This window comes from Dendrobates tinctorius, unplaced genomic scaffold (assembly GCF_039654945.1).
Source record: "Dendrobates tinctorius isolate UK_male_01 unplaced genomic scaffold, ASM3965494v1 ptg000202l, whole genome shotgun sequence".
NCBI lineage: Eukaryota > Metazoa > Chordata > Amphibia > Anura > Dendrobatidae > Dendrobates > Dendrobates tinctorius.
The window spans coordinates 1,705,755-1,728,336 of record NW_027361869.1 but is presented as its reverse complement, the minus strand read 5'-3'; the positions used below and the strand labels follow the sequence as shown (position 1 = coordinate 1,728,336).

Sequence of the window (22,582 nt, the reverse complement as noted above, 5' to 3'; positions counted from 1 at the left end):
ATGGGGCACAATCTTGTGAATACCTGTAGAGACCCACTCCTGCTCACAGCTGAGGGTCTGGTACAATCGTACCCAATGTTATCAGTAGAAAGTCCAGGACGCATCATACCATTGTGTCCACCTGTCATTTTTGGGCAGACGGGGTCTGCACTGGGATTTTATTGTCTAATTGCAAGGAAGACAATTGCCAATCAGTGACCGATAGCAGAGATCTATAGGCTTTATTGAGATGAGTTACTTACAAACTGCCTCCTCAGCTTGCTCTTCACCTTCGGTCCCTGGGTGTCTGGAGGGTGCAGGGGGTAGTGACAAGAACTAAGGTGGTTGTCTACGGAGATGCTCTTCCGCATGTGAAAGGAGCGCTGGAAATTTAGACGCTTTTCCTCTGGAGAGGAGAGGAGCGTGGGACCCAAACCACTGGTGTTCATCAGACTTTCTCCAGTCCGCCATGAGTTTACTGGAATGGAAAAAACAAACAAACTGGTTTAAAATAAGATACTGATAATGTTGGCCAGTCACACTAGAACAAATTCAGGCAAACACACTAATTATGGTGTAACCGGTCAGGGACTCCAAAGAAAGGGTATATTGAATTTCAACATGCCTGATCATTTTGTTCTGTGGCGTCTGGCAGTGGATTATTCTCATATCCCGATTTAGATTATATGCACGACTGGCCAAACCGAGCATGCATGTGTATGGAAATATCAGGAGAAATAGCAGGAGCATTTGTCCGACATTGAGGGTATGGCCAGCTTATGAGAAGTAAAATTAAAAGAGGATGCATCACTTCCTAAGAAATTTCATGAAACCAAAAGAAAAAAATTGTTTCCAATATACTATACAGTGGGGAAAAAAAGTATTTAGTCAGTCAGCAATAGTGCAAGTTCCACCACTTAAAAAGATGAGAGGCGTCTGTAATTTACATCATAGGTAGACCTCAACTATGGGAGGCAAACTGAGAAAAAAAAATCCAGAAAATCACATTGTCTGTTTTTTTTTTTCATTTTATTTGCATATTATGGTGGAAAATAAGTATTTGGTCAGAAACAAAATTTAATCTCAATACTTTGTGATATATCCTTTGTTGGCAATGACAGAGGTCAAACGTTTTCTGTAAGTCTTCACAAGGTTGCCACACACTGTTGTTGGTATGTTGGCCCATTCCTCCATGCAGATCTCCTCTAGAGCAGTGATGTTTTTGGCTTTTCGCTTGGCAACACGGACTTTCAACTCCCTCCAAAGGTTTTCTATAGGGTTGAGATCTGGAGACTGGCTAGGCCACTCCAGGACCTTGAAATGCTTCTTACGAAGCCACTCCTTCGTTGCCCTGGCGGTGTGCTTTGGATCATTGTCATGTTGAAAGGCCCAGCCACGTTTCATCTTCAATGCCCTTGCTGATGGAAGGAGGTTTGCACTCAAAATCTCACGATACATGGCCCCATTCATTCTTTCATGTACCCGGATCAGTCGTCCTGGCCCCTTTGCAGAGAAACAGCCCAAAAGCATGATGTTTCCACCACCATGCTTTACAGTAGGTATGGTGTTTGATGGATGCAACTCAGTATTCTTTTTCCTCCAAACACAACAAGTTGTGTTTCTACCAAACAGTTCCAGTTTGGTTTCATCAGACCATAGGACATTCTCCCAAAACTCCTCTGGATCATCCAAATGCTCTCTAGCAAACTTCAGACGGGCCCGGACATGTACAGACTTAAGCAGTGGGACACGTCTGGCACTGCAGGATCTGAGTCCATGGTGGCGTAGTGTGTTACTTATGGTAGGCCTTGTTACATTGGTCCCAGCTCTCTGCAGTTCATTCACTAGGTCCCCCCGCGTGGTTCTGGGATTTTTGCTCACCGTTCTTGTGATCATTCTGACCCCACGGGGTGGGATTTTGCGTTGAGCACCAGATCGAGGGAGATTATCAGTGGTCTTGTATGTCTTCCATTTTCTAATTATTGCTCCCACAGTTTATTTCTTCACTCCAAGCTGGTTGGCTATTGCAGATTCAGTCTTCCCAGCCTGGTGCAGGGCTACAATTTTGTTTCTGGTGTCCTTTGACAGCTCTTTGGTCTTCACCATAGTGGAGTTTGGAGTCAGACTGTTTGAGGGTGTGCACAGGTGTCTTTTTATACTGATAACAAGTTTAAACAGGTGCCATTACTACAGGTAATGAGTGGAGGAAAGAGGAGACTCTTAAAGAAGAAGTTACAGGTCTGTGAGAGCCAGAAATCTTGATTGCTTGTTTCTGACCAAATACTTATTTTCCACCATAATATGCAAATAAAATGAAAATAAAAACAGACAATGTGATTTTCTGGATTTTTTTTTCTCAGTTTGTCTCCCATAGTTGAGGTCTACCTATGATGTAAATTACAGACGCCTCTCATCTTTTTAAGTGGTGGAACTTGTACTATTGCTGACTGACTAAATACTTTTTTTCCCCACTGTATATATAAGTAAAAAAAAAAAATGGCAAAATTTAGTGATGGCAGTTCTGGCCGTTAAAGAAAAGGAGGCTGAAGTCAGGGCCAATTGTTGTCTCACTATTTTACAACTGTGGGAGACTTCCTTCTTCTCAGATGGGAAATGCCACTATGTAGATGGAATAATGTGGGTGGGCAGGAAGAGCTGGTACCTGGATGTAGTTATAGAAGAAGAGATGGAAATGGTATCATTTGTGCTATGGAGCAGTGGGAGGAGAAGGTGGCCAGAAACAACAACTATAAGAATGTAACTAATCTTTTGCAAGCAGTCAACTAATCTTTTGCATACTAATCCTTGATAAGCAGCTATGTCCTCCTCCTGCAGATGAACGCTTTTGAAGCACATGCGTCCTCTTCTTGCAAATTTACCTTTTAGAATAAGAAGTATAATCCTTCCTCCTTTATGTGGGTGTGTTACACACAAGAATATATTATTACATGGTTAGTAAATAATGATATTTAGTTCAAGGTATTTCTGTCATTACTGGTGTGTGGGGCCCAGTAAGGAGAAGCAAATGGGGGCCGAGATTGAGTGAGACACACTGACAGCTTGAGCTGGGGAAGCACAGCCAAGCCACTTGTATAAACGGCCTGGCAGACTGTGTGGCACGCTAGAGCCCAGAGTAATTACTTTACTTTGCCAGTCACAGCCTTAGCTACTAACATTCTACGTCTGCAGCAGAGGGGACCGGCCGAGTGTGACATCAGTGACATCAGACGCTGCTAGCCCACTGACTGTTTCTAAGCTGCCAGCGAAGTCCCAAGCCCTTGCGGCACATTACATGCAGGAGATGAGGGCCCGAATGTGATGTGCCTGCCCACTCACCCGTCCAACCTCCCATTCCCCCCATTAGCTGGCCCACCCACCTGCTACTTTTCTTGAGCCTCCCTCCCTGCTCATGCAGTGTGAAGTTGGAGGCTTTCTCTGTCTGCTGCCTGCAAACTACTAAGTACTACTAAGTTCAACCCTACTGACTGCTGCTTAAAGGTGATATTCTAGTAACCTAATAATTATCTTAGAACTTTTTTGCCAGTGATGTAGCTGTATGGGCATGGTTTATTGCTGGACAAGTTGTAGTCTTTGATGCCAATGTTTTGGGATACACAAATTACAGATTCATTTATTAACCCTTTGTGAGGGGGTTGGGATAAACAGCAATACCGCCACTGATTTTTCACGTTGTAAATTTTGAAACATTACTTTATTCTCTGGGTCAGACTGACAGAGCCGCCATCATGGCTTTACTGCCATTACTTTTGTATGGAGCAGTACTTTATTCTCTGGGTCAGTACGATGATAGTGATAACAATTATTTTTTTTAACATCATTTTACTTGTGCCCCTTTTCAAAAATAAGTAATTGTCTTTTTATAATATGCCGCCTCCCAAGATCAAAATAGTAATGGTGCCCGGCCAAACAGGGGGCCTGGAAATTTAGCCAGTATGGGGCCCTAAACTTCCTGGTGGCAGCACTGGTTCAAGGTCAAGTTTAGGCTCCTAGTTGGAGGTGAGGTTAAATTTTGTGAGATCTGCGTTTTGTTGATTTACTTTTTGGTGAATTTATACAAAAAAAAAAAAATGCATATGATAAATTTCTGTCACTTGCAGCCTCCACTAGGGGGAGCTCACCAGACAAGGATGTATACACCTTGCATTATATCTAATTGGGTGCCGGCAATTACTGTATGCAGCGAGCTCCCCCTAGTGGTGAAAAATGAAATGACAGTGTGACTGGAGGAAAGAGAACTCGTTCCGCACAGTTAGCAGGGACCCGCAGCAATCATACATAACACATAGTCTTGTTGTAATTAATGCCATTAATTGAAAAGACAAATACGCAAACGAAACACCAAGTCATTCAATGTAAAAAAAAAAAAAAAAATTGAAAAAAAGGGAAAAATAAGCTATTACACACACAACGCAGTGCACACACAGGATCAGCCGCTCGGTGACTGAGTTTACTTGACAAAACATTTGCCTGTTTGAGTGGAGAACAAAAGCGGCTCTGGCAGCATTCGGCACATGTCTTCCTCCAGTCACAGATGCGATGTCAAGGAGTGCAGGGAACGCAGCCAACCCGAGACTCTTACTTGTAGAACAAGGGTCAGCTTTGAGAGATTTTGCTCCAGCAGAGCTGGAGTTCATTGTCCCCCGAGGGCCTGTCCATATGTCTAGATTTTATTAATCCATTTTGTAACAATCTTCTGTATCTCGCTACTATTACACGCTTAAAGGGGTTGTCTAAGAATAGAAAAAAAGAGAGACCAAAAACATGGATTTTTGTGAGTACTCACCGTAAAATCCTTTTCTCCGAGACGCTCATTGGGGGACACAGAGACTGTGGGTGTGTGCTTCTGCCGTCTGGAGGCCGACACTAAGTGTACAAAAAAAGAGTTAGCTCCTCCTCCGCCGCATACACCCTCGCCCCTAGGCCGGGCGTAACTCAGTTTAGTGCATAAGCAGTAGGAGAACGCGCCTTAAACTCAGGCAAGAAACTATATGTCTGAAAAAGGGGCCACCCTAAACCTTGTACAAGGATTTGTAAAACTCAAAATAAGTAAAAGCCAACTGGCTGATAGGGTGGGTGCTGTGTCCCCCAATGAGCGTCTCGGAGAAAAGGATTTTACGGTGAGTACTCACAAAAATCCATGTTTCTCCTTCGTCTCATTGGGGGACACAGAGACTGTGGGACGTCCTAAAGCAGTCCTCTGGGCGGGATCTTAACTCACCCAATCCATGCTAATTTGCGCCCCTGATTAGAGGTGCGCAACTGCTGCCTGGAGGATCTTTCTTCCCAGGCTTGCATCCGAGGATGCCTGGGTATGTACGTTATAATGCTTGACAAACGTATGTAAACTGGACCAGGTAGCTGCTTTGCATACCTGCTCCGCTGAAGCCTGGTGTCGTAGTGCCCATGAGGCACCCACTGCCCGTGCCGAGTGAGCCTTGATCCCTGCCGGAACTGGCGTGCCACTGATTTGATAAGCTTCTTGGACCGTCAGGCGAACCCATCTGGCCAAAGTCGCTCTGGACGCAGCGAGCCCCTTCCGCCGTCCCTCTGGAACCACGAATAGAGAGTCTGTCTGGCGGAATGGCGCCGTCCTCGCCACATACCTCCTAAGAGCTCTTACCAGATCCAGAGTGTGCAAAGCCTTCTCTACCCTGTGCACCGGTGCCGGGCAAAACGAGGGTAAGACGATGTCTTCGTTGATATGAAATGCAGACACAACCTTCGGCAAGAAGGGGGGAGCTGGCCTTAAAACTACCTTATCCTTATAAAAGGTTAGGAACGGTGGTTTACAAGATAAGGCCGCCAATTCCGAAACCCGCCTAATAGACGTTATGGCTACTAGAAAAACGACCTTTCTGGACAGGTAAGGTAAGGAGACCTCTTGCAATGGTTCGAAAGGGGCCTCCTGAAGGGCTCTGAGCACCAAATTCAGGTCCCATGATTCCGTCGGCGCCTTATAGGGGGGTACTAAATGTGCGACCCCCTGCATAAACGTCCTAACCTGCCAGACGGAAGCGACTTTTCGTTGGAAAAGTACCGACAGGGCCGAGATTTGCGTTCTGAGGGAACTCGGGGCCAACCCTGCGTCCAGCCCTGCCTGTAGAAAAGCCAGTACGTTGGGGATCGAAAAAACCAGAGGAGCCACTTCACGATCCCTACACCAACGGAAGAATACTTCCCAAGTCCGATGATACACCCTCGCCGAGGAAGGCTTTCGGGCACTCACCATCGTGGCCGCCACATCGCGTCTGAACCCTGCCTGTGTTAACAGCCAAGATTCAATGGCCACGCCGTCAAACACAGGGCCCCTAAGTTCGGATGGCAGATCGGCCCTTGGGACAGTAAGTCCGGCCGATCTGGAAGACGCCAGGGTACGTCCACCACTAGTTGGACCAGATCTGCGTACCAGGCCCGCCGGGGCCAGTCTGGGGCCAGCAGAATTGCTGGAACCTTCTCTCTCCTTATTTTCCTGATAACTCTTGGAAGCAGCGGCAGCGGGGGGAACAAGTACGGGAGACGAAACTGGCTCCACGGGAGCACCAGTGCGTCTGCTGCGATTGCCTGCGGATCGAGGGATCGAGCGACAAACCTTAGTACCTTGGCATTCTCTCTGGATGCCATAAGGTCCACGTCTGGTGTCCCCCACCGTTGGCAGATCTGCTGAAAGATCTCGGGGTGCAGGGACCATTCCCCTGCCGCAACCCCCTGTCGGCTGAGAAAATCTGCCGCCCAGTTTTCGACTCCTGGAATGTGCACCGCTGAAATTACCACGCGGTTCTTCTCCGCCCAACGTAGTACCAGTCCGACCTCGCGCATGGCTGCCTGGCTGCGCGTGCCCCCTTGATGGTTGACATATGCTACTGCTGTAGCATTGTCCGTCTGGATGCGCACCGGCCGGTGTCTCAGGAAACACTGGAAATGTCGTAGGGCCAATCGTATTGCCCGTATTTCCAGAATGTTGATCGGGAGAATTACCTCCTGAACCGACCATCGCCCCTGGGCTATGTGACTCTGGAAAACTGCTCCCCAACCCTGCAGGCTTGCATCGGTCGTCACCACCAACCATTGTTCCGGGGGAAAGGGCTTCCCCTGGACCAGAGACGAGTCGCGAGTCCACCACCGGAGTGAACCCCGTACTAGCGGAGACAATTTGCACCGATGACTGAGAGACAGCAGCCTCCGGTCCCATGCTGTCAAGAGCGCATGCTGAAGCGGACGGAGATGGAACTGGGCAAACGGGATTGCTTCTATCGCCGCCACCATTCTGCCCAACACACTCATGCCATACCGGATGGATCTGGAGCCCGGCTGTAGAAGGTTCCGTATCCCTTGCTTGATTTTTTGCGCCTTGTCCTGAGGGAGGATCACCAGCCCCCGGGAGGTGTCGAAAATCATGCCCAGGAACACGATTTTTTGGGCTGGAATCAAGGACGACTTGCTCCAATTGATCAGCCAGCCCAGACGGGCCAGGGTATCCAGAGTAATATTGACATTGTCCTGGCACTCCTGAAACGACGGCCCCTTTACCAAAAGGTCGTCCAGGTAAGGTAACACCGTTATGCCCCGTGCATGCAGGATGGCCATAACCACCGCCATTATCTTTGTAAAGACTCTGGGGGCAGTGGCCAGACCAAAGGGCAGAGCCACGAATTGGAAGTGACGTCCTCCGATCGCAAATCGCAGGAACCTCTGGTGTGGGGGGAATATCGGAATATGCAGATATGCATCCTGCACATCGATTGAGGCCAGGAATTCCCCTGGATCCATGGCTGCAATGACCGAGCGGAGGGATTCCATCCGGAATCGCCTGACCCTGATGAATCTGTTTAGGATCTTTAGATCCAGAACCGGCCTCACAGTCCCGTCCTTTTTGGGGACCGAAAAAAGATTGGAGTAAAACCCCTGCGACTCTTCGCCCTGCGGCACTGGGGCGATAACCCCTTTGTGCTCTAGCGTCGTTACAGCCTGTAACAAACTCTCCGCCTGCGAATCTGTCTTGGAAAGTCGCGAACGGAAGAATCGCTGTGGTGGCCGTCCGACAAACTCTATCTTGTACCCGGACGATACAAGTTCTGCCACCCAAGTGTCGCGTGTCACTGCGACCCAAACGTGGCTGAACCTTAGTAGGCGTCCGCCCACCCTGTCGTCCGTAGGTACGGAGCGCCTCCAGTCATTTAGCTGGAGGCTTTTGGGGCTTGGCCCCCTTCGCTCTGGGTAAATGGCCTCGGCCTCTACCCAGCGGATTGGCCCTGTAAGAGACTTGTTTTTCCCTACTCTGGCCATCGTTTGCGGAGGAGTATGTCCTGGCCGGAGTCCCCCCCCAGGGGCTACGAAAGGGTCGAAAACGCCTTTGCGTTTGCCTGAATGCCGGGCAACTTCTCTGCTGCGGAAGGAAACTACTCTTCCCCCCTGTGGCTTCTGAGATAAGCCTATCCAGCTTCTCACCGAACAATCGATTGCCCTGAAAAGGCAATGAGGTCAAGGATTTTTTAGAGATAGAATCCGCTTTCCACAGCCTCAGCCATAATGCACGCCTAATGGCGATCGCATTCGCCGCTGCCACCGCCGAACACTCGGCCGCGTCCAGTGAGGCGCTGACAAGATAATCACTTGCCCCTGACATCTGATTTGTCACCTCTAAGACCTCCGCGGGCAGATCCCTGTCCTGGAGGGCCTTATACAGAGCCTCCCCCCACGAAACCATGGCTTTAGCCACCCAAGTCGCCGCAAAGGAGGGGGCCAGAGCCGACCCTGCTGCCTCATATACCGAGCGGGCAAGCCCGTCCATGAGGCGATCAGTTGGGTCCTTAATAGAGGAAACACTGGGTATTGACAATAGCGACCTAGATGCTAAACGTGACACGGGAGGGTCCACTACTGGCGACTCTACCCAAGCCTTATGGAGCTCAGGAGGAAACGGATACTTTGCCTGTAGCGCTTTTTGCATTGCAAAGCGCTTATCCGGGTGATCTCTATGTTTCTGGACTAGCTCCTCAAACTCCGGATGCGTGGCAAATCTTCTATGTGGTCGCCTGGATTTCTTAAAAGAGACCTTGTGACCTGAGGCTGTGGGCACATCGTCCTCGATCTCTAATGTCTGGTTGACTGCCTCAATGAGACTGTCCACCGAATCCTGGAACCCCAGACTTTCTAGATTCCAGGCTCCTTCCTCCTCCCCTTCATCCTGATCGCTCCCAGAGCTCAGTGACGGGGAGCGGGATGCCCTAATACCCGCCGCCGAAGCCCCGGAGGGTCCGGCCGACGGGGAACGAACCCTCTTGATATGAGCTTGCCTGGTACTGGAGCGACCTCTAATGGTTGGAGGGTCCTGAGACGAGGACGAGCTCTCTTCCGCTGGCAGACCCCCCTCCCTGCTCCCGCCCGGGCCCTGAAGGGATTCAATTGCCCTTGTAAGGGACAGCATAGACTGCGATAAGGACACCGCCCATTCCGGGGGGTCCTGACCCCTTGGTTCAGAAACAGTGGGGGGCTCCTGGGCGCGCTCCGACTCACAGGCTTCACAATATTTACCCGCCTGTGCCTTTGGCAGCCTGACCCCACAGGACACGCAAACCGCGTAAAGGAAAGAGTGAGCTTTTCCTTTTGCAGACATACTTGCACAGGCTGAACTGACAAGCAGCGTGGTTCTCCAAACGGAGTTACACTCACCCACCGGCTCCTTGCGTGGATGCGATGTGTTAGGGCGGAAGTCTCTCCGGGATCTGCGCCTCTGACCTCCTGCCCTATATCGCGCGTCTCCACCATCGCCGCTGTCACCGCCGCGTCAGCGGGCGGGACTTCCGGCTACCACCGGAAGTCAGCGGGCGGGACTTCCGGCTACCACCGGAAGTCGGCGCGCGGCCTCGCGCGATACTCGCGCCCTCCTGCAGTGGGGCCGCGGCCGCCGGCGGGCTTCCGGCCGCGATACACGCGGCGTGCGGAGCCCGGGTGCAACGCCCTGGCTACCGCTACCCACCAGCGCCAACTTGCGGTGCTCCAGGAGCGGATCCCCCATATACTAAACAGGTGAGCAGGGCCATCCGCCGTGCAGGCGCGCGGGGGGGGGGGGGGGGGGGGGCTCTGTCGGTCTTACTCGCGGCCTCTTCCCCCTGTACGCTCTCACCTGCGCCTCCGATTCAACCCCCTGGACTCACTACCAAGGGGTGGACGGGTCCTCCATACACTGCTGTTGTAGGAGAGTAGCAACGCGGAGGCTGACCCCTGGTTCTGCTCACACGTGCTCCTGATGAAGTTGTGGGGAAACCGAGTCCTCTAATCAGGACGCGTTGCCCCTCTTTCGTTAAAAAATAGATGTCTGGAAAAAAGTCCCAGATGTGTCCCTCGGTGCGGGAGAGGACACGTGGAGGGTTACTCACACGTGGTCGCCCGTTGGTGATTTGGGGAGATCGGATCCTCTCTATAGGATCCGTCGCCCCTATCTTATCTTCATAGAAAAAAGGGAGGAAAAAAAAAAAAAAAAAAAATCTAGTCTGGAACTCCAGACTGCGTGTGCCTCCATCAGACACTAAGCAAAAACTGAGTTACGCCCGGCCTAGGGGCGAGGGTGTATGCGGCGGAGGAGGAGCTAACTCTTTTTTTGTACACTTAGTGTCGGCCTCCAGACGGCAGAAGCACACACCCACAGTCTCTGTGTCCCCCAATGAGACGAAGGAGAAAACAGCACTACTCATTTTGAAAGAAACTGCATAATATTGCAATCATTTAGAGGACTATTGCAATACCCGACACTGCCACTCGACAAGAGGAGTGCTGTTTCTTAAAAAAAAAAAAAAAATGGAGAGCCTTTGCAATTTGAAGTTAAAGGAGGTCTCTCAATAGACACTACACAGAATGAATGATAAAGGTCTCATCATGGTGGTCCCATCAATCACCAGAATAGGGGTCCTGTACTCCCTGCTGGTCCTCACTGCATGGATGAACTGGAAAGGAGCGCTGGTCATGCATGCACTCTATTAAATGTCTACGGAGCTGACAGAAACTGCAAGCGTTGTATGTGACCGTCTCCGCCAATCCCATAGATTTGACAAGGAGTGACGGTGCTCATATTAGACCGCCACTCCATTCAAGCTCCGCCTCACTAAAGTTGCGCAGGAAGCAATGGGGCGCTTGAGACCCCCAATTTTGGGATCATGGGGACCCTCAGCAGTCTGACTTATCACCGATCCTGTGGATAAGTAATACAGGTTCAATGTGAGGGATACCTTTATAAGGTTATCCTTAGAAGTTTTCACCTATCTTTAGGAAGGGTCATATGTTGCTTATTGCTGGGACCCTCAGTAATGGGTTTTGAAATGTCTCATATGAACTGAGCAGTAGCCAGGTATGTGCGCCATCGCTCCATCTCTGCGACTGGAGATAGCCAATTACAGTGCTCGGCTTTTACATCAGTCCCATAGTTAATGAATGGAGCGGAGCTGCACATGCCCAAGCACTGCTCCATTCAGAAGGGGCTATGCAGGTCCCTGTGCTAGGGATCAAGGAGGGTCCCAGTGTTTGGACCCCCAGCAATCCTTAAGTATCATGTGGATGGTAACTTCTAAAGATGGGACTATCCCTTTAAAAAAGGTAGATTGCCATACATATAGATGTTTAGCATATAGATGACCCAAGATTCCAAGTTTGAAATGGCGGTGCAAGGATCTGACAAGGGTCATGTTTACTCGATTACCCTTTTGCCAATCCAATCTGGTCCAATGAGGATGTAAAGTGGATGTTCACAGCAAAGAAATAGGAAATCGGAACCTCTGGAGAACTATTATATGGGGTTTCCACCTCGAAGTTCGGACTCCTAAAATGCAGTTTTTAATTTCAGGATTGGAAAGTCATTCTGATGAAGGATTTTCAAAGTAAGTACAACAGTCTATATAGTTTGTATAGTAAAATCTGGTGATAGATCGTCCGTAAAAAAAAAAAAAAAAATCCAGCTTTATTGCCCAAATAAAACCCTCAAAAACTTACCAGCCGGCGGCAACTTGCAGGACGTTAAGGTGTCTGTACTTGTTGAACATGTTGATGGAAGTCGAGAGACTGATTCCTGGAGCTGCGGGACCCTGGTCAGGACTGGAGACTGGGGGATGCTGGGAAGAGTCAGGGACTTCCCAAGGACAGGTCTCTGCAACTTTCTATCCAGGGACCTAATGTGAGAGCAATTACAATATTTTTATCACATCTCCAACCAAACCGATACATTTTTATGAAAAACACATGAGTAATAAACTTATGCTAGTACACCCGAGTCCCATCAGGACTCAATCGATTTAGTTAGTAAACTCCTTAAATGGTAGCCCCCCCCTTTATAAACAATCTCATAATATCTCCATGCATATACCATTAAAAATAAATATATACATATAATTGAAAAGCTCCGATGAAGATACGTTTCCATGGTAACAGACTACAAACACACACCGTGTAGTCAGATCCTGTAGTCATAAATCATAACTCCATATATTGTTAGTAAAAAAAAATTGCTAATTGTCATATTTGATGCATTGAAACAACTACGAAAAAAAGTTTGCAAAGGTAGCTCTCATCTTTAAAGAGGACCTGACACATGTCATATGGATTTTTTTTTTTTTTAACCTGGTGTAAATGCTGCTGTTCTCCTGAATCCGGTGTGGTTTTTCTTTTTTTCCTGCGCCTCTCTGTTCCTGAGATATGACCCCCTCTTCCCTATATATAAATCTAGTCTTGTTAGCCAAGGGGGCAGGATCCTCAACTCTTCATGATCATTCCACCTCCTTGGCTATCAAGACTAGATTTATATACAAGAAAGAGGAGGCCATATCTCAGGAATGGAGAGGAGCAGGAACAAAAGAAAAACTGCGCCGGATTCAGGAGAACAGCGACATTTACACCAGGTAAAAAAAAAATACATATTTATTACAATTACAGGTCCCCTCGTTAAAGGGGATTAAAGGTTTACAAAAATAAGCTGCACCCCTCATGCTTGAGGACTGTCTGGCCTTGCAGCACAGACTCATGCATATTAATGGAACTGAGTGACAATACGAGCCTCAACCCACGGACAAGAGCGGTGCTATTTCTAGAAAAAAAAGCTGAATCTTATCCTTTTGCCTAACTCTGGTCTACCCCTTTAAGAGTTTGAACCACAGTAGAAAAAGAAACGAAAGGAGCAGCAAATTAAGGGTAAGGGACCAAAACTCAGAATTTGCAGAGGACCCAGACCACTCCTCGTCCTGGCGGTATACAGCATGCTTTGGATGGTTACAATATTCGAAGTCTGCAGTCAACAAAAATGAAGTTTCCCTACAGCAGAGGCCGACTCTGCCCAATAATCACAACCCGAGCCCAGACACACGAATATATTTGTAAGACTTCAGTGAAGCTTTGCCCTTCATAAAGACGGCTTAACGAGCGAATTTACAAGACTCTGAAACTTGGCCGGGAATCCTGACGTTCAGATCTGGTTGGCTCGCGTTGGGCAGCAGCGAAGACGTAACCCTCCAAATGGCTTGGATAATACTGTAATTAATTTGAAGCTTCCAGCAGTTCTGCAAGATGCCAATACTTAATTCTGCCTTGGATTATCTGCTTACTACCATTTATTTATAGAGCGCCAGCACATTCAGCATTCATTTACAGGGCAATGTAATAATTCACCAGCCACCCCGCCACCAAAAGAGCTGACAAACCGATTTCCCTGTGTAATGCTGCACATACAAATTAAAGTAAAGCTCTCGGCCAAAACTGGCGCATTGCATGACTGTAGTGCGGGACCTAAAGGGACGGAGCAGGGCAGGGGTTCTCCCTTTGGGGTTCTCATATGCACCATTTGTGACGGAAGAAATTACCCATCTTTCTGTAGCAGCCAGAACTCCCATTCACTTCCATGAGAGATGTGAAATGAGCGTAGCAGCATCCGCTCGTCTGTTTCCTAAATCCCATCCACCTCTAAACATCAGAAAGAGAGAACTTTTCTCATCACATCCATAAAGGGCGGATATGGAAATACCCCTTTATGTACAATTGTATTCAATCTAGATATTTATAAAACATTTGGCTTACACTGATACTTCATAACAAAACGATAAAAGTATGTGCCTCCTCCACATTACACCTCCAGGAGCTTTTCTGACCTCCCATTCTCCATCCATAGACATTAATATGGAGTCGGCCCCTCTGCAGATATAACGGCTCCCGCTCTTCTGGGAAGGATTTCTACAAGATTTTGGAGGCGTCTGTGAGAGTTTTTTCTTCATCATTAGTGAGGTCAGATACTGATGTTGGAGGGAGGCCGGGCTCATAATCTCCATTATTGGTGTTGGATGGGGCTGATATTCAAGCTCAGTGCGGCCACTCATGTTCTTTCCACCAAACTCCCCCTCCATGTCTGTTTGGACCTTGTGCACTGGGCACAGACATGGGGAATAAAAAAGGGTCTTCACGATCTGTTCCCACAAAGCTGGAAGCTACAATTGTCCACAATGTCTTGTGATGAAGTATTAAGATTTCCCTTCACTGGAACTAAGGGGCCGAGGTCGACCACTGATAAGCCCAGCATTACCCTCCTCCACCATCTGTACAGGGGCACAATGTAGTCAGGGGGTAACGTTCACCAAACCCAGACTCCTCCATCATACGCAGATAGAGAAGTGTGAGCCGTCACTGCACAGAACACGTCTCCTCCAGAGTCCAGTGGTGGCGGCTGTACACCACTCCATCCGACGCTCGGCATTGTGCTTGGTGATGTACGGCTGCATGCAGCTGCTTGGCCAATGAAGCTCCCGGCGGGGCGCAGTATTTGTGCTGATCTTATACCAGAGGAAGTCTGGACTCTGCAGTTATGGGATCAGCAGAGTGTAGTGACTCTTCTGCCCCCTTCACTCGGTGACCCCACTCTGTAACATTACGGGGTCTCCCCTTCGTGGCCGAGTTGCTCCGGTTCCTTCGGCTGAACGAGAAACCAGAATTCTTTGATTTACGTGTGCCCGGAGACATTTCCCCATACAGTGAGGATGGATAGATACAAGTTATCAGCTTCTCATTTATATCTCGCTGGCACACATCCATCTACAGTCTCCTTGACGGTAACATCCACAGAACACGAGAAGCGGAAACACTTGGAATGAGACATAAGTTGCAAATATATCTGCTAAGTGAACTATTTCTGTACATTGTTGGCAGCGCCCCGTGTCACCTGGCTGTATAGGAAAAGCGCATTGCAGTCATTGTCACATTACACTGACACATTAGGAAGTGATACAGTAATTAGACAGCTTTCCACACCCCAAGCTGGTAAATATACTGTCACTTGTGTGTCCTCAAACTGGCAACATCAGCTTTCAGTCGTCTCTGTTCACATTACATCCTATGAAGAATTGTCACACAGCTTTCCCGGGCTCCTGAATGTCAATTCTAGATCAGTAGATCAGTCGCTTCCATATCACTAAGATTTACCAATTAGGAGCATAGGATCTAAGGTTGATACCTGCTATTGGAAAAGTCATCGAATTCATCATCAATTATGGATACTAAAAAGCTAAAAGGCTACAGCTGGGTAACGGCTGAATGGGAAGTGTACCTGTCATTTCAGAATAAGTCATCATGTAGGAAAACACTATCAATGGCCATCATGTGACATGTAAGCTGAATTTTTCACCAGTTTTCTCCTCTGCCGGCTACAATCACCAGTGGCCTCTGAGCTAGTGGGTGAAGACTGGCTCCTATGATGTCTCCAAACGCAGCACACACGACGTGAGGGATTCCTGCTCTATAGTCTCCTCCATAGTAGATATTCCGATGTGGTAGCACCAAGGAGGATATTCTAGAGCAGCAGTGAGCAGTGTAGCCATGAATCCAGCTCTACGTGACATAAAACACTTACTGGAAAACTGCAGAATTGTCGGTGTCTCTCTCTGCTCTCTATAGTCTTTAAGAGACAGCTGTAATCTGATCCCTCAGTGAGATGGCAGCGCAGATTGTCCCCATTTTACAGTAAATAATGGGGTCCAAGACTGGGAATGGATCAGGGCCCCTAGTGCTCCTTTAATCTCATGCGTCTAATGGCAGGCTTGACTTATACAATGGAAGAAGAAAGTTACGTACTTCTACTTTAGGGTTCATAGTAATGGCTGCCTGTGGTAGGGAGATTTCACTGGGGTAGGGATTAGAGTAAACTATAACAATAATCAGTTAGTAAGAATTAAAAATCCCAAAACGGGGCTGGGTTTCAGTATCAAGCATACACGAGCTCGGGTCAAGAAACCATCAATGCAACATGCACAAAATGCTTTATCATGCAGATGAGATACAGAAAATGTCAAGTTAAAACTCCTCTGATAGATCTCTGATTGCCATCAGTGAATGGAAACATCCTCTTACTTATGACCTGTTCATGACACAACTCGTTACAATATAAAAAATAGTCCAGGAGAAAGAGGTTACCTTTACTGAGCTCTCACCATGGCCGAACCCGAAAAGATCTCCATCAGGTCAGTCCTTACAGGCGAGTGGAGTGCCACCATTTTGTTTGGCTTTAACCAAGATAACAAGTTATCTCCTAGTCACAGGATTTGGTAACAAATTGCTCATTGCTGGGGGTCTGAATTGCTCGAGATCTGACCGCTGGGACCCTCAGACTAGGGTATGGAATGACCAGCATTACATTAGAGGACCACCATTTACTTTACCCTCTCACATTTTTGTATGGCAATGAAGCATGGACAGGCTTTACACTCGCTGAATGCAAAAAAATAAATAATGGTCTCCATTCACTGTCAGCAATCAAAGATATTGCATAAATATCTGAAAAAAAAAAATCCAAAGAAATGATAGGTTTTCTACCTGGACTGTGTGACAGTGCAGCAATAGCTGCCGCTCCTCCTTCCAGTGCTGCGCCCGGGCCGGATGTCCTCTCTTGATTTCCTCAAGCTGAAATACTCGGTCAGCTTCCCAAATGAGGACATGCTGCCACCCTAGCTTCTCATGTGATGAGGACTTCTCCCTCTGCCCACAAAGCTCGGGCAGGTATGATGTGACTTCTGGCAGCATCCCCTGAGGGAGAAGGAGCAGAGATTCTCTCTTCAATATCCCAAGTGTCTTAGGTAATGATCATTTCAGGAACCGCAATCAATCCGATGGGCTTCAAGTTAAAGAGGACAACCACAATGGTGAGGTACAAGTTTCCATAACCTGTCAATTGCCATAAACATGTATTTCTTTTAAATGGTGTAAATGCCGCCGTTCTCCTGAATCCGGCGATGTTTTTCATTTGTTCCTGCGCCTCTCGGTTCCTGAGATATGGCCCCCTCTTCCCTGTGTGTAAGTTTAACCTTGTTTTTCAAGTGGGTGTGGTTCTCAACTCTTCTCTTGAACACCACACCCAGTTGGATAAAAAAGTCTAGATTTATATACAGGTAATAGGAGGTTATATCTCAGGAACGGAGAGGGGTAGGAAAAAAAGAAAGACATCGCAGGATTCAGGAGAACATTTAGAGCATTTAGACCATATAAAGAATAAAAAAAAAACAAGATTTATATCAAGTGACACATCCTTTTAAAAGAAAAACACTTTCCAGCAGCAAGTTAGGCGAGTCATTCTACCATGCAGGGACACTTAAAAACATGTGCAAGGCTCATGCTTATATACAGAAGCTAACCCAAACAAGCCGAGCTGCAGTATAAATGAAGCAGTAATAATCCGATGATGCGTTTTAGACTACCGGAAACACCAACAGACTATGCAGGTAACCTGGAGGCACCGATGCAGCAGAGCTCAAACAATGAATATGGAGAAATGTACCAGTCCCATGTGCAGTGCCATAGATTGTATAGAAAGTATACATTCTTTCACCACACTTCCTAAACATTTTTATTTTTTGCCAGTCAGGCTACAATAAAATCTAGCACTTTGCTACCCAATTATAGTGGTATACATAGAAATAGTGGTTGCCATGTGAACACTCAACGACAGGTTTGAAGCCTTTTTAAACAACAGTGAAATATACATATCTCAAGAGAAAATATGGCAGATGTGACATATGGAGCGGAAGAAAACCAAAAAGAAATGGATGTGTGAAAAGCATCATAAATGTCATGGATCAGACTCGTTGGGACACAATGGGTATTATAATAGTACAACACACACAAACATTAAAGTTAATATTGTGACAAAAAGGCGAATGGGACAATGTGAAAAAGTTCTATTGGAAATATGTATATCCAACTATGATTAGGGATCAGAAACTTTACTAAATAAGTAAACAAGAACCTACATGTACAAAACCCGTCCTCTTAATACACAGCCTCGTCCTCCTCCTAATACACAGCCATCAGGACACGGCCCCGTCCTCCTCCTAATACACAACCATCAGGACACGGCCCCGTCCTCCTCCTAATACACAACCATCAGGACACGGCCCCATCCTCTTCCTAATACACAGGCATCAGGACACAGTCTCGTTCTCCTCCTAATACACAGACATTAGGACACGGCCCCATCTGCCTCCTAATACACAGCCATCAGAACACGGTCCCGTCCGCCTCCTAATACACAGCCATCAGGACACGGCCCCGTCCTCCTCCTAATACACAGCCATCAGGATACGGCCCCGTCCTCCTCCTAATACACAGCCATCAGGACACAGCCCCGTCCTCCTCCTAATACACAGCCATCAGGACACGGCCCCGTCCTCCTCCTAATACACAGCCATCAGGACACGGCCCCGTCCTCCTCCTAATACACAGCCATCAGGACACGGCCCCGTCCTCCTCCTAATACACAGCCATCAGGACACAGACCTCCTGTGAATTAAAAGTTTTGAAGTCTTACATAGAAACACAGATAATGCAAAACAAAAAACATAAAATGTGACACAAACTTACAAACTATGAAACCAGTTCTCCCTGATAAATAGAGCAGCATACAATTCACATAATAAGGCCACGTTCACACGGTCAGTATTTGGTTAGTATTTTACAGCAGTATTTGTAAGCCAAAACCAGGAGTGGAACAACCAGAGAAAAGAGTGTAATAGAAACAGGTCACCACTTCTGTATTTATCACCCACTCCTGGTTTGGGGTTACAAATACTGATGTAAAATATTGACCAAATACTAAGGTGTGAACGGGGCCTAGCTCACATACTTGGACGTAATATCTACACAACCAAACGAACAGACACATCTGGTGTAAAGGCAGAAAACGTTTGCGTCACACACGATAATGTATTCCACATGTGAATATCACAAAACAAAATAAAAAAATAAAAAACACAAGCCGTCGGTCAGTAAATGACCCTCCTGCTATACCAGAGAAGTGTCCTCCACGACGCTGATACAACGTATCCAAGGAGAAATACTTTGTTGTGTCATTGGGTCACATAGACACAGACATCATTTTTTAAAACAGTCCAAGAAAAAGAAGAAAAAAGCAAAAAGCAGAGCAGTTCCCCATAGCGAGTCGTCCTCCAGATCGCAGCTTGAAAGGGATCGAATGGTTATTATATGAAGCTGCTAGACTTTTTTGTCTGCATCAAATACAAGTCCTAGTAATTTATAAGCATCAGATACAAGCAACTACTCTACATGAATACACATAAAATACACACAGGCACAATAATAATCGTACATAAAACGATACAGACTGTGCATAAAACACGCAGTGCACCCCACCATACGTTACAGCCTACGGCTGGGTGCAGACGACCACACAAAAATCGTCTCATTTTCATCCGTATTGCCATCCTTGTGTTCAGTTTTATTAATCTGTTATTATACATGAGCAATTAATAAAAAATAGAAGACCAAACAGTGTCCGTAAAATCGGATGCAATAAGGATGATCCGTACGGGTAACACGGACAGGCTGCGGCATATACCGTACATTGTTACGTCCAATGGTGGCACATGTGGATGTGTGGCCCCTCTGTGCCACAGGGACAGGCCTGCCTAGAAAGTGCTAAGGGGCTACCTGTGTTCACTGGATCTCCTGATGGTGGAGACAGACTGGGCTGCAGGCAGCGGCCAGGTACCATTCCTGAGCCCCAGTACTGCGGCTGCTGAGGTACTCTGACACCAATTAGGGCTAGGCCTCCATTTAGTTTCCTCTACAGAATGGTTACGGACACAAATTCAGGCTCAGTTCAGACATGCTGGCATAGAATCCTGAATCAGGATTTGGCCGCTCTTGGACTGGGGGATGAGGTTCAGGCACTGACCAAGGGACTACAGATACAAGACTGGCCACACCGGGACCAGGGGACTACAGATACAAGACTGGCCACGCCAGGACCAGGGGACTACAGATACAAGACTGGCCACCCCGGGACCAGGGGACTACAGATACAAGACTGGCCACGCCAGGACCAGGGGACTACAGATACAAGACTGGCCACCCCGGGACCAGGGGACTACAGATACAAGCCTGGCCACGCCAGGACCAGGGGACTACAGATACAAGACTGGCCACCCCGGGACCAGGGGACTACAGATACAAGACTGGCCACACCGGGACCAGGGGACTACAGATACAAGACTGGCCACGCCGGGACCAGGGGACTACAGATACAAGACTGGCCACACCGGGACCAGGGGACTACAGATACAAGACTGGCCACGCCGGGACCAGGGGACTACAGATACAAGACTGGTCACGCCGGGACCAGGGGACTACAGATACAAGACTGGTCACGCCGGGACCAGGGGACTACAGATACAAGACTGGTCACGCCGGGACCAGGGGACTACAGATACAAGACTGGTCACGCCGGGACCAGGGGACTACAGATACAAGACTGGCCACGCTGGGACCAGGGGACTACAGATACAAGACTGGCCACACCGGGACCAGGGGACTACAGATACAAGACTGGCCACGCTGGGACCAGGGGACTACAGATACAAGACTGGCCACGCCGGGACCAGGGGACTACAGATACAAAACTGGTCACACCGGGACCAGGGGACTACAGATACAAGACTGGCCACACCGGGACCAGGGAACTACAGATACAAGACTGGCCACACCGGGACCAGGGGACTACAGATACAAGATTGGCCACACCGGGACCAGGGGACTACAGATACAAGACTGGCCACACCGGGACCAGGAGACTACAGATACAAGACTGGCCACACCGGGACCAGGGAACTACAGATACAAGACTGGCCATGCCGGGACCAGGGGACTACAGATACAAGACTGGTCACGCCGGGACCAGGGGACTACAGATACAAGACTGGTCACGCCGGGACCAGGGGACTACAGATACAAGACTGGTCACGCCGGGACCAGGGGACTACAGATACAAGACTGGTCACGCCGGGACCAGGGGACTACAGATACAAGACTGGTCACGCCGGGACCAGGGGACTACAGATACAAGACTGGCCACACCGGGACCAGGGGACTACAGATACAAGACTGGCCACACCGGGACCAGGGGACTACAGATACAAGACTGGCCACGCTGGGACCAGGGGACTACAGATACAAGACTGGCCACGCCGGGACCAGGGGACTACAGATACAAAACTGGTCACACCGGGACCAGGGGACTACAGATACAAGACTGGCCATACTGGGACCAGACCAGGGGACTACAGATACAAGACTGGCCACACCGGGACCAGGAGACTACAGATACAATACTGGCCACACCGGGACCAGGGAACTACAGATACAAGATTGGCCACACCGGGACCAGGGGACTACAGATACAAGACTGGCCACACCGGGACCAGGGGACTACAGATACAAGACTGGCCACACCGGGACCAGGAGACTACGGATACAAGACTGGCCACACCGGGACCAGGGGACTACAGATACAAGACTGGCCACACCGGGACCAGGGGACTACAGATACAAGACTGGCCACACCGGGACCAGGGGACTACAGATACAAGACTGGCCACACCAGGACCAGGAGACTACGGATACAAGACTGGCCACACCGGGACCAGGGGACCTCACAACTCACTAGTAGTACACCTAGTCACTTATGCCTCTACACGTTGCTTGGCGACTTCCTAGGGGAGAGGGAGTCTTTCATACAAGATACCCCCCATCTATTGGCTGGGAGCCATCTTGCCGATGCACTAATTATACTAAATGCCTCTCAGCTACAAGCTGAAGGCATTTACTATATGCGCTCTGTCCCTTTAAAGAGGCAAGTGTGTACCGCAAGGAACAGTAATCATGTGCACACCGGGGCGGTAAGTAAGCCAGTGTCCCTGCATGGAGGAGGAAGGGCAATAGCGCACATATATACAGTAATCTTTTTAAATCATTTTTTCCCCACATGGACACTTGGTCCTTTTTAGCACGGACAGCACATTGGTTTGGGTTTTTTTTTAAACTAAATTTCATCAGTGTGCTGGAGGAGATTTCCATCAGCATTTGGTCCATTTGTCTGTTTTTTTCTTGTATGAATGAAAAAAAACTGATGGAGGTCTCTGAAGCTTCTATTATCAAACAGCGATAAAGGTACAGCGCCAGGATGCCATCCAAGCGGTGAGTTTTTACTGGCCCATAAACTTGAATTGGTGATTGTGATCCATAACTAGGGGTCCCGTTACATTTAGCGATGCACCAACGA

General features: G+C 48.2%; 1 protein-coding gene across 4 annotated transcripts in view; it reads right to left on the bottom strand.

Moving 5' to 3' along the window:
- Positions 1 to 22,582, bottom strand: part of LOC141057065 (ankyrin repeat and fibronectin type-III domain-containing protein 1-like) — a 314,853-nt gene that overhangs the window by 215,162 nt on the left and 77,109 nt on the right. For 3 of the 4 annotated variants that reach the window (XM_073553577.1, XM_073553576.1, XM_073553579.1), the window contains 2 exons: positions 11,980 to 12,155; positions 243 to 457 (listed from right to left, as the gene is read on the bottom strand). In XM_073553577.1, coding sequence (XP_073409678.1) covers positions 243 to 457; positions 11,980 to 12,155 — 391 coding nt within the window. Of the gene's footprint in view, positions 1 to 242; positions 458 to 11,979; positions 12,156 to 16,827; positions 17,113 to 22,582 lie in introns of those variants that run through there. The other variant, XM_073553578.1, reaches the window with a different exon arrangement.